The sequence below is a fragment of the Bacillus rossius genome, chromosome 1 (assembly GCF_032445375.1).
Source record: "Bacillus rossius redtenbacheri isolate Brsri chromosome 1, Brsri_v3, whole genome shotgun sequence".
Lineage (NCBI taxonomy): Eukaryota > Metazoa > Arthropoda > Insecta > Phasmatodea > Bacillidae > Bacillus > Bacillus rossius.
In genome coordinates, this window is record NC_086330.1 from 90,745,217 (window position 1) to 90,764,346 (window position 19,130).

General features: G+C 41.1%; 1 protein-coding gene across 1 annotated transcript in view; it reads left to right on the forward strand.

Annotated features, from left to right (window-relative positions):
- Nucleotides 1–19,130, forward strand: part of LOC134531935 (uncharacterized) — a 145,684-nt gene that overhangs the window by 45,142 nt on the left and 81,412 nt on the right. The window contains exons 3-5 of the mRNA XM_063368039.1: nucleotides 1,370–1,565; nucleotides 3,499–3,654; nucleotides 9,717–10,105. Of these exons, the coding sequence (XP_063224109.1) occupies nucleotides 1,370–1,565; nucleotides 3,499–3,654; nucleotides 9,717–10,105 (741 nt within the window). The remainder of the gene's footprint in view (nucleotides 1–1,369; nucleotides 1,566–3,498; nucleotides 3,655–9,716; nucleotides 10,106–19,130) is intronic.

Here is a 19,130-nt window from a genome sequence, read left to right on the forward strand (position 1 = left end):
ACACTTCCTGAACGACTAGAAACCAATCATACGCTGAACCAAGGAATCAACTCGGAGGGTATAGTGCGAGAGCAGCCACTTAACAAACTATACTGCCCTGGTTCTATTAAATAATGTGGACTCTAGCCTGGAGCCAGATAAATAACACCAATTCCACAGGTCTCTATGTATTGGCTAGCCATCAAATTAGTGATCTGCACAATTCAGGTCATTTTTTTGGTGCCAAGCTAGGCTAGGCTAGGGTCCGCATATTGTGCATAAACAAAACAATGTATTTCTGCATTGCGTTCATTGGCTGCGGTCACACTCTACCTTCTGCCCGAATCGCATTTTGGTTGGGTCGAATGGATTATCGTTAGAGACCGGAAAAATTCGCGGTTTCATTTCGGGTTAGGCTAGAATCCAAATGCGTTAAACGTTTTTTTTTACTACATCAGTGATTGGACCGCAGTTGGAAGGACTTGGAGCCAATGAAGGAAGTGTAGAATCACAAGCATCCCAGTTAACAGGTGTCACGTGTCATTAGCCAAGAACAGGTGTAATTTTCCCTAATACACAGAGAATCATAGAGTATATTCTAAAGGTAATTGAAAATGCGAATTTTTTCTGTCTCTAATTATCGTTATTTTATTTTTCTCTTCCGGTTTTTCAGAACGCGTCAAACACTTGATTCGATGAAAATGCCATTTAAATATATAATAGTAATAATTTTCTGCTGTATCCAAACGCGACGTTTGCAGGTTTACAATATATGTTCTTTAAATGATTCATGCAATGGGGATTTTTGGTTTTAATACAATTTCTTGGACATACGCCATTGCAGTTTTGCACTGTTTTCGTGGGAAAAAATCATAAATGCAAAATAAATTAAAATGAAAACACAAACCGTCAGAAAACCAGTCTAAATTAGCTGATGTCAAACAGATAAACACGACGATGAACCTAAACAGGTATTATGAACAACACAACGACAGCACATACTAATACATCCAAACTTAAATATCAGACAGCACAAGAATTCTGTGGAAGGAATTTAGTCATAAAAAAATAAAAACAGTACAGACGAACACAGTGACAGTTTCAACAATAACAGTAAATGCAGACAGACAACAAAACCTGTACAACGCAGATGTCATGGATAACACAACACCGACGAACCCAGTAGGTTTCCCATGAGAAACAGTGCAAAACTGCAATGGCGCATGTCCATGAGACTGTATGAAAGGTAATGATGGTAGCTCGTTGAGAGGCAGAGTCGTCCCCCCCCCTCCACCCCACCGGTCATGACGGGACTCCATTGTTGAAGGAGCGGCGGCGCGCCTGCCGTCACGTCGCCGATAACACACAATGCAGCGGCGGTTGCGCAAAGTCGGGCCGAGATGGGAACAGTGTTGGCTCTCGTGTCGACATCCCCCCCTCCCTCCTGCAGGCCCTGACCCTCTGGCGCGGTCAGTTGCGCCAAGACGACCCTCGGCGGTCACGTCGCCAGCGGCGCTGCCTCGACCCGGAGCCTCTGCCAGCCGCGCTCGCCCCGATGCAGGGTGTCGCGCTCTCGCACCGGCAAGGTGAGCGTCTGTAGCACACTCTCGCAGCCCAGTGTCGTGTACGTAGTGATGCAAACAAATAGCAAAACTAAGAAACTGAAAGACGCCATATATCTTTCAAAGGTTTTTAGACCATAACTATTTTCTGATTTCGTACAATTACTTGGACATACGCCATTGCAGTTTTGCACTGTTTGTCACGGGAAAAAAATTCACGAGTGAAAAAAAAAATTTCAAAAAATGAAAACATATACCTATCCACAGAGAACAAGTGTAAATCAGCAGCTGGTGTCAAACAGTAAAACCCAACGACGAACCTGTTTGAATGTGTTCGTTCGTCTATGCTGTCATCATTGTGCTGTCCCTAATACTTGTTTAGGTTCAGTGTTGGGTTCTATCTGTTCATCAGCTGATCTAGGCTTGTTCTCTGTGGGTGGGTGTATGTTTTCATTTTTTTAATTCTTATTTTGCATTCGTCAATTTTTTTTTCCATGACAAACAGTGCATAATTGCAATGGCGTTATGTCCGAGAAATTGTATTAAATCTAAATTCGCCATTACATAAATCATTTAAAGAACGAATATTTTCTGTTTAATATGTGTCAGAATGTGAATCTCGTTAGCCATGGAGTTATGAATAGTCAGGAGATGGAATGCTGTGACGTAGTTGAAGTCACGTTCTAACTTCACCATCGCCATAATGTCCCGTTCAAAACATTGCAGAAATGGTGCTTGATAACGTCACGTGATGGTTAGTTAGTATGAATTAGAATTACCTTCTTTAAAAACAGTCACTTTAATAAAAAATAAAGTAATTTAAAACTATTTCCTGAATGTAAACACTCAGTTTATCCAATGTTTTGATCGTTTAACCAATATGGTAGAACAATTACTTGAAGAGGGGGGGGGGGTAACTGATTCACACATTTATTATATAATCATGCAGACATGGCCACGTTTTGGTTAAAGCATAGTGTGTAATTCAATGGAATGCCTTAAATTAATAGTGTCTGTCTGCTTACAAATAGTTTCCACTCTAAAGTCATCGGCGTTTAGAAGACTATTGGATTGATTTCAAGGAATGACTACAGCTGTAATAATACTCTCAATAGACAATATGTTGTGCCATTCTAAAATTATTCTTGATGCGTGATCATTGCCTTAACCGAAACTAATTTTCAAATCTAAGCGAGAAAAAAAATGTATTACATAAAATCTGTTGAAACCAACATGGTGCCCCCCTCCTCCCAATAGTGAACACTAACTCATCACGTTTCAATAATAATTTTGTCGATTTTGAAAGAATGTTCACCTGTTAAAATCTGAATGTTCCTTGTAGCCCTTGTCAAAAAATTCTCACCTTATCGTAATCAGAATGTACTTAAGCAAATCAAATAATTCATACGACAGACACAGAATTATCTGTTTGTAAATTTAGAGACAATGTTTGCCTTAAAAAAATACAGATTGTCTCAAAGTCATTGTATATATTTTCAAAAAAAAATATTTTAATACGTACAACATACTGCATATGTTACAATTTTGATCAAGAAATAGTAATAAAAAATTGGTTTCGTGTTTTTTTTGTAAGATCCAAAATGTATCAAACCGACGTTATTAATTAGCAAGAGTCGTGAGATCGTATTCGGCACGCTGAAAATATTTTCTGTGAAGCAGTTGTGCGCTTTAGGTTTACGTGAAAATATCACCTTTAAGCTATAAGTTATTGCTTTCTCCCTTCTCCCGTTCTTTTAAAAAAAAATTGACACTGATTTGATAGGCATTTTGTATTGTGTTGAACAAATACAGGGAAGGTTATCGAAATAAATGTTTCGTTGCGGGAGAATGTTCGGCCTTTCAAGAACGCGGCTTGTAGCTGAGCCAAGCGAAAGCAGAGTTGCGTGGAGAGAAGTACGCGCGGCTGCGAGGTGGCGACGGTGCCGGCGTGTTGCAGGGCGCATGGCCAACAGACTGGCGGAGCTGCCCCCCGTGGGGGTGGTTGCCGCCCCCGTGAGGGTCACGGTGCACTACCGCCCCCAGCAGGCCGCCCCCCGCCGCCCCGCCGCCCGCTACACGCGCAGCATCTCGGACCAGCTGGACCGAGCCGCAGGTACGTGCGCAGTAGGGGGGTGCGGTCCAGGGGCTGGCGGGTTCGACTCCCATCCCGGGAGTTCTTCGTGCATTCAGGACTGGGAAGGCAATGGCATACTATCGCTGAATCATCCTGAATTGACAAGCACAGGGACGTAACGGCTGTTATCACTGTGGCGTTTCGCCTTAATTTGCCACATTGTTTTTTTACGTTACTACTCCCAAATATTTTAATGGAATAATTATGCTATATCGACAAAATTCGCGGTGGTTGTAGAACTACTTTCAGTTAAACATAATCCATATCCTTAGTGTTCTCTCTCAAATATTTTATTGTTTACAGTAAAATTTTTTATTCTGCTCCGACTTCAAAGACCAGACTTTGGAAGCGCTTAAGTCGTATTAAGGGTTCCAACTAATTTTGTCATGAAGGACCCGCAGTCGAAGTTTGTTGGTCGAATTCAGACTCGTCTTTTATAAACAAATAATTTTTTTTTATTCAAACAAACTTGTTTTTTTCTCTACGGCTCAGAAATTGCTATCAGCGCCACCCGACCCTCCATTTCAAGAGCAATAAACGTATCATGCGTAAAATTGGTTTTCCATCCGTGTACACTAAACGTAAAATTGTAACTTAAATTATATCAAACTCCGTGTACTTACCAGTGTTTAAGTGTTCGTTTTATTTCACGGCCTCTTTGCAAGAATGCCCAAATTCACTAGAAAATGAATAATAAATTAAAACTACCATTGCATACATGATTATTGATAATGAGTAAAATCAAATATTAGTTCATATTGCGTAATATTTTTTATGTGTAACATCGTAGCTCTCAGTATACGGTGCTTGGTAGTAGTAATTTAATGGATGCGACAGAAGTCGAATGAAACGGAAATGTGAAATCACGGTGCTGCCATGTGCGGATGGCACAAAAGTTCACAAAAGCCAAATTAAAACTTTATAGTATTATCTGTTTTAAAGTAATTTAACAGGGTGGATAAAATTAATTGTTGAAAATCAGGTCCAAAGCCGGGGTAGAGTATTTTTTATAAGTCTTTGTCGCTTATATCACAACCTTTTATTATATAGTTTAAATTGTCGGTCTGATAATAAAATATTTCAATATTCAACGTAGCTGCTCCGGCAGCGATTTCTAGCGGCGCGTGCGGATACTAAGTGTGATTCGAGTCCAGAAATTCAGCTGAGAATACAAGTAGTATATAATTGTAGGTCCGAGTCCTGGTGCCGGTACAAGCTGTCAGTGTCGGTGTCCGGGATCTTAGATTGTGACGTCATAGCGGCCCTCTTGGATGACTTTAGTCTTGACCTTTGATCTTGATCAAAATTTCCAATAAATTACTCAAAATTTGCCAAAACATTCGACAAAATTTGCAAAAATTCCAGTTTTTAGGAAACAATTCCTGCAAAAATCTCAAAAGAATCATAAAAATCTTCTTTTTTAAAGGGAAAAATTCCCTTTGTTAGTCTTCAAAAATTCCAGAGGCTTGAAATGTCTTTAAAGGGGCTTAAATCCCTCAACTTCAATCCTCCAAAAAACCTCTGAGGAAATTTGACTCAGATGAATAGGATGTAATGGCCATCATTTTGAATTATGACTTACCATTTCAATTTTCGTTATGGCCACCATTTTGAAAATCCGTAATTGTTATCAGAGAATTTTGAGAAAAATTTAAAATTTATAAAAATTATAATAATAAAAAATGTAATAAAAAATTATTCCGCCATTTTGGATATAAAGTTACGGCCGCCATCTTGAAAATCCGTTTTTAACTATCCAGAAAGAATTATATTTAATAAAAAATATTTAAATACAATTTTATAACATTTTAATTTAAAAACGTTACATACGTCATAGAGTCTGCGGTTCTAACCCGGTGTGAGGGGAAAAAATACATACGGAGAAAAACCAACAAAATATTGACAGAAATAATCAGGATCACACGGAGAAAACCAACAAAATATTGACAGGAATAATCAGGAACACACGGAGAAAACTAACAAAATATTGGTAGGAATACTATTTCTTGGCAACTGGTTTCCAAATGAATCTTTTGTATAAGTACAGACGTTTTTCCTTTGTATAGCAAGAAATGAACCAATAGGAAAGTACATGTAGCAGAACATACATAGTGCTACTACGAATTTTAGCCTGACACGAAGTGAATCCACGAAATGTCTGTGAATCTTATTTAGTTTATAGACTGCGCCGCAGATATCTTGCCACATCATGGGCGAGCCCGGGGCAGTGTCAGCCGACGAGCAGACTGAAAAGGCTTCATCAGGTAGAAATAGAGTAGCTAGTCTAGCCTACAGCGAATAGAATATTCCAAATAGTGGTGGCTTTGCCATCATTAAGCTGGAGTCACAATGCCACGACCAACACGACACGACAAATCCGATTAGGTAGGCCTAATCGTACCAGCACGACATAGGTTAATAGCGTAGAGTCACAACACTACGACAACATATGGATGTCAGCAAATCATTCCAAACCAAATGCGTCCATAAAATGCAGTATATACTTAATGCGCCAAATACAATATACTGTAGACCCTATAAGAATATTTTATTTCCTGTTGATAGCCTCAGTGCATTACAATTTAACATTTACACAAAGTGAGATTAAGTTTATTTTATATACAAGGAAACAATATATAGATATGTTGATAAGGGACAGAAAATAATTCTGCTGTTAGCTATACTAAAATTAAAAATAGGCGTAATAAACAATTGAAGTCACACAACAAATGTGAATGTGCACCCAAACATAAAACGAAATTGGTTTTTTCAGCACAAAGATTTGCCAAGTAGATAAATATTTTTGAAATTTAGTTCTGTAAGGTTTTAGTTTTCTTTTCCGTCGTGCGACACGGCACGACGAAATCAGAAATAGAATCGGCTCTTTGCGGACCGTCGGGACGCGTATTTTGACGTGATGACGTCACGGCGACCTTGTATTTCATTGGCTGCTGAGCGTGTTAGGCCTGTCATGTCGTGTTTGTCGTGGCATTGCGACTCCAGCATTAGAGCCCGGGAAAATACGGAGATTGGCTTCGTGACAGGCTAGAATTCAAACCTTTGAGCTGTTCCTTGATATTTGCATGCAGTTTATCTGGATTAATTTGATACAATTATAAAACCCAGTTTAAAGAAGTAGGCCTATAGAAAAAAAAGCCCCTGAGCTTAGAGCCAACAAGCAGCACATATTTGCTTAAATATTCGTAGAAGTGTGGAGTTTATCCTAGAGTCAATTTAACTCGCAATTTTTTCTACTTACTAACAATCACGAGAGGTAGCAATTTTCCGCGAAACAAACTGAGTGTTTTTACCGGGCAGTTCCAGAACTCGTTAACATCCACACCGAATGGCTTAGTGATTCGTTAGCTGACAGCAGATATAAATCTGAAAGAAACTTAACCGACGGCGAAACACAGGCTCTCCTATAATGTTAGAACGCAAAAAATATCTCGCAATCATCCCGTAAAAATGTTTCCGCAACTAATCATCAAGATGGGGCCTGAAAAATTCGCATTGTTATTGCAAACGATCTTTTTAAATTTACTGATCCTTATTATTGAACTTTTGGTATTAATTCTCAAACTCCCCACAACTTTAAGTGTCAATAAAAAAAAATAAAAAAACACGTAGACCTGAAAAATTTGAGTTAATATTCGGCTGGAATGCATACTATTATACGCTTGAAATGATTTATATTTGGGCCATAGGTAGGGGCAAAACATTTTCGCTAAAAATAATCTGAACGCCTAATAGACTGCAACAAGATATAACCGCACCAGCAGTTTCTTCCTTGTGGTTGGCGGCCGTCTGCAAAAGAAGTCCTTTCCTTGTTTGAACGAGCTACTCAGGACGGGTTTGCTTCCGCAAAGAATTACTGTGACTGTGTTCTAACAATGGACATGCACCTGAAATAAACCCACTCAATAACGAAACACAGACGACGGACAGTGTTTTAACTGAGTCTCGGAATATTTTCGCGAAATGTGCATGCCCCTAGCCGTAGGTAGTTTTGACACGCTTCTAAGGACAATAAATCAATAAAATCACTGCAGTGCAATCCGGCTTGAAAGTATGCAGCCAATGGACCGCATACAGTCTTAGTTGTGTATAAGTTTGTGGAGTTTATCCTGAAGGTCTAAAATATAACGCGAATTTTGCAGGTCTTTACTAGAGAAACACAGGTCCAGGTCATAGGCAACTAGAAAAGAAAGTGTGACGATTACGTACAGGTTTGTGGTCTCATTTCTGGCAACATGAAATAAACACAAAATTTGCAGGTCTCTGATAATCAGTAGCGACATGTAATTTTGCGAATAAATCTGACCGCCCGCCAGACAGCAATAAGTATGGGCAGGCATTTTTCGCGAAAAAAATCTGAACGCATATTAGACTGCAACAATATATTCCCGCAGCAGCGGTTCATTCCTTTCGATTGGCGGCCGTCTGCGAGAGAAGTCGTTGCCTTATTTACCGAGTCACTCAGCACGCGTTTGCTTCCGCACTGAATTACTGTGATTGGTGTTGTAACACTGAACATGGACCTGAAAGAAACTCACTCAATCACGAAACACAGACGATGCTACAGCGTGTTTTAACTTTCAGCTACGCTTAGAATGTTTTCGCGGAGATTGCACGGCCCTACCAGTCGGTCAAGTGAAGGAGGTGCGCAGCTGACCGGGGGAAGTGTCCGGCCGCAGGGCTGAGCACTGGCCCTCGGAGGCCAGTGGCTGGCTGCAGGCCAAGAGCTGCGACTCGCTGGCACGCAGTGGGGAGGAGACTACGTTGTGTAATCGCTAGAGACCCGTAAAATTCGCGGGTTCAATGACCTCCAGGATAGACTCCAATATCCTCTACACACTCGGGCAAATGCCAACTGTTCATTGGCTGCTGACTTGTGAGTCGTCTCGACTGGGTGGCCTGTGATTCGACACTTCTATCAGCGAGGGTCTCTAATTGGCCCTCAGTCCTCCAGATTAACAGTGAACCAATGACAGAAGCAAAACTAAGGTATAATTATTTGAATTTTAGCATAACACGAAATGAACCCGCGAATTTTTCGGGTCTCTAGTAATCGCCACTCTATGTTTCGTCAATATACACCCTAGCAAATATTCTCTGGTAAATATATATATATATTTTTTGGTCTTGTTCACGAAATAATATTGGTGTTAATCATCGACGTACTTTCCGCAGAGCCATAGAGAAGCTAAGGACCCGGGGGCAAAAAAAAAAAACTGTCAGGCCCCCTCCAAATTACTTAAACTACAATTTTTTTTGAAACCTCACAATTAAAAAGAAAAATAATTTAAAAACTGTAAACGTTACTCTGACGATAACTCTAAAACGTGATCTGTGCGTGTAGCTAGGGACCTCTACACACTTGAGTTAATATCCGCATCTTACTGGCTGCTGACTCGAGAGTTGTGGAGACCTTCTAGTCCGTTTTTCGACACTTCTTCGGGTAACCCGTGGGCCAATAGCAGAAGGATCGCGAAGATATATGCATTTGAATTTTAGCCTATCGCGAAATAAATCTCTACTATAGACATATTTGTAAGTTTTAGTAGGTATGAATTATGAAGACAATATACTTGTAATTTGCGTTTTATCAGGATAAACCCAAACATTAAACAAATCTCGAAATTCAACCTTCCCCCCCCCTTCCCACACTGGTGACTGGGCCCGAGGGATTTATTCTCCCCCCTCCCCGGCCTAAAACCCTAGTGGTAGACGCAGAGGGGATAGGGGGATGTATAAAACAACCCCCCCCCCTCCCGGAGTAATGAAAGAATTTGATTTTTTCTAAATATCAATGAAGACGGTATGTTACTGTATGAGAAGCCACGTCGCATACGGCTACTACTGTAGGCCCGTATGTCAGTGTGTTAGTGTCAATAGTAATGTAAGTTTTTTTTTAATTCACATGTCCAAAATATGAATTTTGCATATTTTTATTTAAAATACCGCCGGAAAAAAAATGATTGAACCCACCACTGGTTGGCCTGTGTGTTCGCGGGTTGAGTGGGAGTGCTCCTGTGCAGGGCTGAGGTACGTCGGCGCGCAGGATGGGGCGCGACGCGTGAGGTTCGAGCTCCCGCCGGCGGGCGGCAGCACCGGCGCGGCGCGGGCAGCGCCCCAAGTGGCGGGCGTGGACAGCTGGCTGCGGTCGCGGTGCGGCGCGGCGGACGGCAGTCGCGCGACAGCCACGGCGACGGCGGGCGGCGCAGCGAGGCCGCACCACGACACGTCGCGCTACCGCAAGGGCACGCTGCCTCCGACGGAGCACGCGGCGGCCGCCGGGCCCCTGGAGGCGGCGCAGGCCGTCATCCGGGCGGCGCGGGACGGCGACGAAGAGGCGCTGACGGCGCTGCTGAGGCGGCCCGCCGGACAGCCTCAGGCCGACCTCAACTGCGTGGACAGCAGCGGCAGGGTGAGTGCATCGGGGGTCACTTGGTCGCAGGGCAGCACTCTAGCGCTGTTCCGTAGGGACTCGTCAGTTTTGAAGACCCGGTTGGTCGCAAATCTTTCTAGTTTTGTTATCACATTTATGATTGTACTGCAATTGATTTGGAACTTTTGTTATACAGCCTTGAGTCAGTATGTAATGACTAGGGACATGAATTTTTCGCGAAAATATTTGGGGACTAGCTGAGAGTTAAAATAAAAATAACCGTAGCATCGTCTGTGCTTCGTGATTGGTTGAGTTTCTTTCAGGTAGGTAGATGTCTACTGTTGTCACTCGAATCACAGCTATTCAGTGTGGAAGCAAACGAGTCCTGAATGGCATGGTAAAAATAAGTCAGTAGTTTCTCTTGCAGACTGTCACCAACTACGAGGAATAAATGTTTGGGCGATGTTACCTTCGTATAATCTAATGAGTGTTCGGAATTTTTCGCGAAAAATTCATGGTCCTAATAATGACCAATCATCAGGAAAGTAAACAAAACACCCCCAGCCCACTAGGAGAAAAGGCAGTTTTTTGTACACAATGAAACTATCCAAACGGACTTTGAAATATAATGAATCCGGGGAATTTCCTGTGACTTTTAATAACTGTACGCTCTTACAGCACGCGCCAGCGGCGAGGCGACAGTTTCCGCACGTAGCTCCTTGCAGTCAAACCCCGAACTGCGTTCCAGTTACTGTCACGCCAGCCAGGAAGCGATCTGACACAGTCCGGAGCGACCGGCATTGCTGGCAACACACCGCCAACCCACCTGGACGTGACAGCAACGTTTCAAAACTGCACAGTCTCTCTCGACGCCTCATGCACTCCACGACCCACGACGTCTCTGAAATGCTGGTACAACTTCCCTTAGCCCGGCACTAAAATAATCGACGAGATGCCCACATTTTGTAGTTTCCTGGATACAGTTCCACGTCTCACGGTATTATGCTCCAAGAATCGGGTGTCATACTGTCGGTGGCGGGGGCCGAACCTCTGACCTCGGCTTCCTCAAGAGCTCCTTCGCGCGCGGCTGATGCTGGCCCAAGCGAATTATTAATATTTGTCATTATGACTTTTATTCCTGATCAAGCCCCCGACGTTTCGTCATCACAGCGCTCAAGCAAAACTCAAAGTCTGACTCTCATTTATGCTTTCGGTCATGTAATGATCGTGAAGAAACATCATAATATTTATAGCTATTGGATGACAGGATTAGTCAGAATTAAACCTTAAAACTTTGGCTGAGGGTATTCACTAAAATATTATTTAAAAACTAGGCCCTATACAAATTATGATCTAAAATACTTTCCTAGGCTGGTATACGCGTTTGAATTTGAAGATATATAGCTTTTTTCTTAGATAAAAAAATTAGCGTCGGAATAAAATTTAATTAGAAAATTTTTGACAACATCCGGAAAACTTGTTACTGTTATAAAATTTCTTCATTGAAACAATTGGTGGTAACACCTTTATTTTAAATTTATTTTTCTGCAGTGATGTTAATTTAAACGTAATTAGTTCATTTTTCAGTGGAGGAAGCAACGTTGCTACGTTTAAAGTTTTATTTCTAGTTGAATACAAGTATAATAGGTCTCCGCTGTCACGTGCGTCTGAGTGCACAGGAGGGCTTTGAAGCGCCGCCGAAACCAACCCGACGACTGCTGCGACAGCCAGTTAAAAATACAGCGTGCGGAGATCAATGCGCGCCTCAGAGACAACGTTACAAAGGAATGCAGAGACGAGCTTGTGCCGCGCAGGTGAGCATGACGAAGGCCTCCGGAAGATATTCTCAGAGCCAGACACGTCTATTATTGCCCGCGAGGCGAGGGAATATCCTCTTCCCCTCCCAGACACTTCCAGAGGGTGGCTTTATTCGACTGTCGCTCGTTGGCACGTGCCGTACTCTGTGGAGGAACGGTCTTCTATGGAGGAACAGTACTCTATGGAGGGATTATACTCTTTGTAGGGATTGCACTTTCTGAGGGAATTGTACTCTATGTAGGGATGATACTAGATGTATAGATTGTACTCTATAGAGAGATTGCACTCCCTGGAGGAATTGTACTCCATGGAGGATAGTACTCTAGGAAGAGATTGTAATATATGGAGGAATTTTACTTGATGGAGGGATGGTACTATATTGAGGGATTGTATTCTTAAGGAGGGATACTACTTTATGGAAGAATTGTAGTCTATGAAGGAATGGTAATCTATGAAGGATGGTACTCTATGGAAAGATGGTACTCTATGGAGGTATTGAACTATTTGGAGGTATTGAACTGTATGAAGTGGGAGTTATGACCTCGACAGATATATTTGTCTCTCTCCGGGCACAAACTAATTAATTTTAAAGAATGTAGATCGTAGTATTTCGTGGCCATAGTCACTAACTACACTGGTCAGAATATTTAGATCAGACAAAAATAAGAGACAGTGGTCTTCCCTCACTGTTGTTGCTTGTAGGTGGCATTGACCTTGCCTTCTGCGAACATTTCCTTTTGGAAATGAGTCCATAGACTGGAAAAGACACTTTGCAACACTCATTGGTGTGTGCTACCTCAAGTGGTGTCTGCCCAGCTGCCCTCCTTCCTATGGCTCTGCAATCCCAACTGAACGCTATCGTTACCGACAGACCATTGGAACTGACAGCAGCAGCACACACACTTCCCCGCTGCCCTGTGACGTCACCAGTGTAGATGTTACTTCATGTCTGTGAGCCGTGAACTCGTTTTCGGGGCATTAAACGTTGCTTGTTGCATATACCTAATGCTGCTGAAAACACATCTCGTCTGATCCCCTAATTATGTGCTTCGGATCTCATAATTATTTTGGCCAGTGTACGTCTTGGCTTCTGGAAACGATGGTGTGCTCGACGTCTTGGTCGCCATGTTGCAACTTTCATGAACACGTGCCAGAATAACATGCGTTCAGTTGTTACTCTCTCTTGAATATGGCTGCAACCAGTGCAGAATCGTCGGGCACACTATCATTTCCACAGACGTGTCTACAACCCAGAAGCCAAACAGTACAAAGTGTGATCAAATAATACGGCAAATAATATTATTACGAACAAAGTAATAATCTTACATCAAATTTCAACAAATATCTCCTTCAAAATACTCTCCTTAGCTAGCTACACTGACGTATCTCAATATTGATTCCATTATATGAAGTATTTCTGGAAGTTATTTCGAAAGGGGCATCATCTGTGGCGGAAATGGTGTCCTAAACGTATTCCTTTTAGAACATGCCATTTTTCTGGTCTCCGTTACGCAAACAGAACGTAATGTTAACTCGTTCAAAATCAATAATTAGAGATAAGTAGGGCCATGCATTTTATCGCGAAACGATTTCTAACCATTAAACATCATCTTTGTTACGTGATTCGTTGATTTTTCTCAGGTACATGTGTACTGTTAAAACAAAAATCACAGTAATTCAGTGCGGAAGCAAACTGTCAAATAAGGCAATGGGTTATTTTGCATTCAGCCACCAATTACAAGGAAGAAATATCTGGTGCAGGCATACCTATTGCAGTCTAATGGGCGCTCAGATTTACCCGGGGGAAAAAAATGCTTGCCCCTAGAGATACGGAAATGTCGCGCGTTCATTAGAATGCAAAATATCCACACTCTCGCACTGTGTTCGTGATTTGACCGCAGTTATTTGTACACGCCCCTCTACAACCGTGAGCCAACAATGCCTAGCTAGGAGGGAAGTAAGCGAATCGAGTAGTCCGACTAACGAGGATCAGGGACGTTGGAACGTTTTCATGAGTGGAGGGGGGGGGGCGAAAAGATGTATCACACTTACCTCAGTCCTAGAGCGGGAGGTCCGGGGGCCCTCCCCCGGAAAAATTTTGCATTTTAGATGCAAAATTGTGCTTATTTAATGAGTTTCCGAACCAAAATATTAAATATACCATTCCAAGAATTTGATGACTTAGTATGTATTAGATATCGATTAAAATATCGTGGGTAATGGGTGACAAATAACCTAACCCATTTTATCTACCCCTTAGCTTCGGTCTTGGAATTTAATGTCAATAGATATTTTTTTGGTTCCTTAACCTGTGAACATTGGTAACTTGAACATATTATTTCTAATCAATGTGATCACCAATGCAACGTTTGTAACTAATGGTTGAGAAAAATACTACTAGGACCAAACATTTATTCTGGGAAAAGGAGGGGGGGCGAAATGCTACTCTCGCCCCCCCCCCCCCATGCATAACAGCACGGGGGCAACTCACCCCTGCTGCTCCCCCCCCCCCTCCTGTTCCGACGTCCCTGACGAGGATAAACATTTTCTCGCTAAGAAATCAACCAATGGGAAAGCAAACATGGGTTGAGCTGGACGCACGTTCCCATGGATCCGTGTTGAATCCCAGCCCGGCCTCCCGAGTCCACTCCAGGGAACTGCTGGTATGGTCCTCAACTGTCGGGACTGGAAAACTTCGCGGGTTCAATGACCTCCAGGATAGACTCCCTAGACTCCACAGTCGAGCAAACGCCACCCGTTCATTGGGTGGTGACTTGTGAGACGTCTTCACTGGTTGGTTAGTCTCTGATTCGACACTTCTCTGGGTGAGGACTTCTCATCGGTCCACAGTACTCCTCAAAAACTGCGAGAAAATTGCAGCCGCAGCACGATGGTATCAGTATTTCAGGTCTAGCCAATCGCGAAATGAATTCACGAATTTTCCGGTCTCTAACTATATGCCATCGCTAGTTCATTTTGCAGTATGCCTGGTATGTGTTTCATGGTGACCGTCTTAATTAACTTGCTATCGAAGAGATGTTATGCTTCTATAAGATAGTAATTTTTGCTCGTGATTTTAAGAAATTAAAAATTAAGCGATGAGTAATTCTTACTTAATGATTTTATCAATTTAATTACTGTTTATTTAAAATTTTTGTGTAACTTAAAGGTCAATTTATATTTCAACCCTAGCATAAACAAAGAGCATGCAATCATTTGGTAAACAGTTTTGATCTCACCGCTTGTCGTAAAACTGTTTAGTATTGCGATATCATTCGTAAATCGATAAAAATTCGGTTCCCCAAAAAACCTGGCCACCTGAAATTTTTAAGAGTTTTGAGAAAATCCTAATATTATTATTTATAAATGATCTAATATAAATAACAAGTTTTACGGAAAAGATGGTATAAAAACGGTTAGTTCAAAATTTCTTAACACATTATTCCTTGCTTTCAAAAAATAATGATAGGATTGAAATTTAAATGGGCTATTATGCTTCTCAAAATTATTAATTAACTTTTATTTTAGAGGTAAAACCATTTATATATTTTACTGTATATATATATTATTGATTGAATTAAAATTACCAGAAAAAAAGTTATAAGTGCAAAAATGATTTAGGAAACTTATTTCACCATTCTCCCAAAAAAAAAAAGTACAAAGTATGAATTGCGACAAAAAAATTACCACGTAACGTAATCTAACAATATCCACCAGGATAATACCCCACGAAAAAACTAACTCAATAATCGTTGTTTACATCAGCTTATTTTGAATGTTACTTTGGCATATTGTACGCCAATGATGTGTCTGTGTGCAGAACACAAGACTCTGATTGTGTCATTGATTCTTTAACAATTTGCTGACATGAAATTAACGCCCGCTTGGAGTAAAATCCTCTCTGCTCTTCAGTTCCGCGAACCACAAAATACCTATAATTAATTTATAACCCTGGCAGGTTCGTGGATTATACGGTCGGACTTAATTTTTCTGTGAATACTACATCCTACATCCTTGATCATTAGTTCATTGGCTGGCATCTTTATGAGCTGCACTAGCGATGTTGACTGAGCTGAAAGTAAGTAGACTGTTAATTTGATGATGATGGAAGGGACTGAGGAATTTCGTTAATTCGTCTGGCGACAGGAAATACTCCAAACTTTTCCATGCCAATGACCCACTATCCAATGAACATGTTATTCAAATGTATTTAAAACTGTCTCCAGATCATAACGCAAAGTTTTGTCTCTCTATCAATCGATATGTAATTGCTAGAGGCAGGCATTTTTCGCGAAAAGTGTGAACCCCTATTAGACTGCAACAAGGTGTAACCGCAACAGCGATTTCTCCCTTCTGATTGACGGCCGGCTGCGAGAGAAGTCGTTGCCTTGTTTGACCGGACCACTTATGACACGTTTGCTTCTGCACTGAATTACTCTGATTGATGTTGTAACAATCGACATGTACCTGAAAGAAACTCACCCCATCACGAAGCAAAGTGTTTTAACTTTCAGCTAGTATTGGTTTATTTTCACGAAATATGCATGTACCTAATAATTATATATGTTAACTGGCTTTCGAATTCCTTTTAGACAAGCAGAAAAAAATAAAAATTCATTGTTAAGCATCGTCATTGAAAGCAAGATCAAGGGAAAGCTTTACAAATATAATTTTAATTTACAGAATATGAAAACCCCAGTTAAGTATAACTGTTGCGCCCCACAAGTAATGCATGCAAACGTAAGGTCTGCAAGTTAACCTGTTTGTCTAAGAATTGGAACTCGATTGATATTTTTTCCAACCTAACTTAACCTAAGAATATATGTAGGAGTGGTTCGAGTTAGGGAGGGACCTACTTATGTGTGTCTTAGGCCAAATCCTATACGCCTAGTCATGCTGGTATAACCACGCATGGAGAGGTTCGCATGCATCGTGTGCTTTATTCGGGAATTGGCCAGCCACGGCAGCGATTGTAGCCATGACTTACTCCAATAACTTAAACCTATATTAAAACTATTTTCAGTTGGGTCCAGGAAAAACCTATTGGAACACGGCATAGCTAGAGATCGAGGGAAAAAAAATACGCGGATTGAATTTGCGATAGGATAAAATTCAGATACCTGTACCTTTAAGTGTTGCTTTTGCTATTGGCTCACTGTTCATCTAGACGACTCTGGACCAACGAAGTATCGAATCACAGACAAACCAGTGGAGACTGCTCACAAGTCAGTAGCCAATGAACTTGTGTTATTTTCCCAAGTGTACAGAGGCCTGTGTCATATTTTATAACGAAAGCGCGAATTTTTCTCGGGTTTCGGTGAACAAAGAAGCGAGTACCTCGCGAACTTTCTGCGGGTAGCCTATACCTTTTCTGACGAAGCCCAACGCGCGCCGTGTTAACTTCTTGCCGGCTCATTGGTGCGGCTTTCTTGTGCTGTTCACGTCCGCGGCGGAAGCTTGTACTGCCTCCCTTTGTTTCCAGGCAACTCCAGTCGCTAACTTCACTACTCTCCAACTTCAGCAAAACTTTTTGTTTACCTCTCTCTCTGATTATTTTTGCTTTATTTCTTGGAGCACTGAAAACCCACAAAATTACATTAATTAAAAACTCCACTTTGTTAGTGACTAAGTTACAAACCTATCTATAATAACTGTTTTCATGAAACCATTGCTAGGGCCATGTAATTTTTTCAAAAAAAAAAATCTAAACACTCAGTAGATTGCAATAAGGTACGCCAGAGGTCTCTCTTCCTGGTGATTAGCAACCGGCTGCAAAAGAAGCAATGGCCTTATTTGGCTGTGCCATTCAGGACGCGTTTGCTTCCACACTGAATGGCTGTGATTCGTGTGCCTGGTGTAACATGCACCTGAAAGAAACTCACCCAGTCACGAGACACAGACGATGCTGCAGTCTTTTTAACTTTCAGCTATGCCCCGAACTACTGCTGTTTCCAAATAGGAGGAGAAACTAGTCGTGAATTGATGTCAGAATATTTTCAACGCTAATACAAACTGGTTATTAAAAAATAAATAAATAAAATTTTGGTGGTCATATGTTTATGACCTGTTTACTAGCAATATTTAATTTCTACGCGTTCGTGTCGATTGATCAATTTACAACAATAAATACACTGGAAAAAAAATGTGTAGAGCAGTTGACTGGTTATCCTACCAACTATGGTCACATTTCTACTACAGTGGCCCACAAACCCCTGGAAGGATACAAACATGTAAGGACTGAGCGACTGCTCTTCCTCTAAGGATGCACCGGCGATCCTGTAAGAGTCATGGGAACTATTCAGAAGGTAACAAAAATGGCCGACACCCTTGAAGTTGCCCTTTTATGAATCCTTTAGGCGAAAGTTCAATTTAAGAAGGTATTCGGAAACAGCAAATAGTCCAATATTGATTTCTCAATCTACAGTAGTTCTGTACGGGTAGTGATGTCGTGCTAAAAGGGGTTCTGTCATTCTGTCTCGTCGTTGTCAGCCTACTTTGTTTGTCTGTGCTGTAATACTTTTCCTATTAATTTCTTTCCACGGAATTATCTATGTTGTCTAGGCATTTAACATTAGTTATCAGCTGATCTTGGTTTGTTTTCCGTGCGATTATTAATCATCTTTGTTGTCCATTCTTGAGGTTTACTCTATGTCATACAGCGTTGCAGTATGTGCATAATCATTTTTAAAATCATTCTTACCCATTGCGAGAATAATTCAAAGAACGGGTCTGCCAAGCTATGCACCAGACAAAATAGATTCTTAAAGCGATAATGATTTGAAGATAATTATATTTTTGACACAGTAGAAGGCAGCTTGCTTTCTCCCTACTGAGGAATAACTTTTGCTATTCACGGCTCAGTTAACTGATGGAAAACTGTTGTTGGGCCACACGACGTAGTGAATGTCTTAATGCGTGCTAATAGGTATACTTACAATTTCCTCATCCCCTACCTTTCTCTGCTTTAAAATCATTTCTAAAAAAAGGCAGAAATGTATTTTACTGAAAAAAATTACGACTGCTCTTTTGAATTGGAATTTTCAGTTTTCTTCTTGCAACTAGACATGGGCAAACTGTGAATTCCAAGTAGCGTCCTATTATTGTTATTGCTACCAATTGCTACCTGTGATAAAACTTTTATGTTTTAACAGTTGTGATAGGAAATGACACAGAATATTCATGTGTGGATGTTTCTTAAGATGTTTATATTTACTCTATTGAATTTAAAAATAGGCAATAAAGTGAG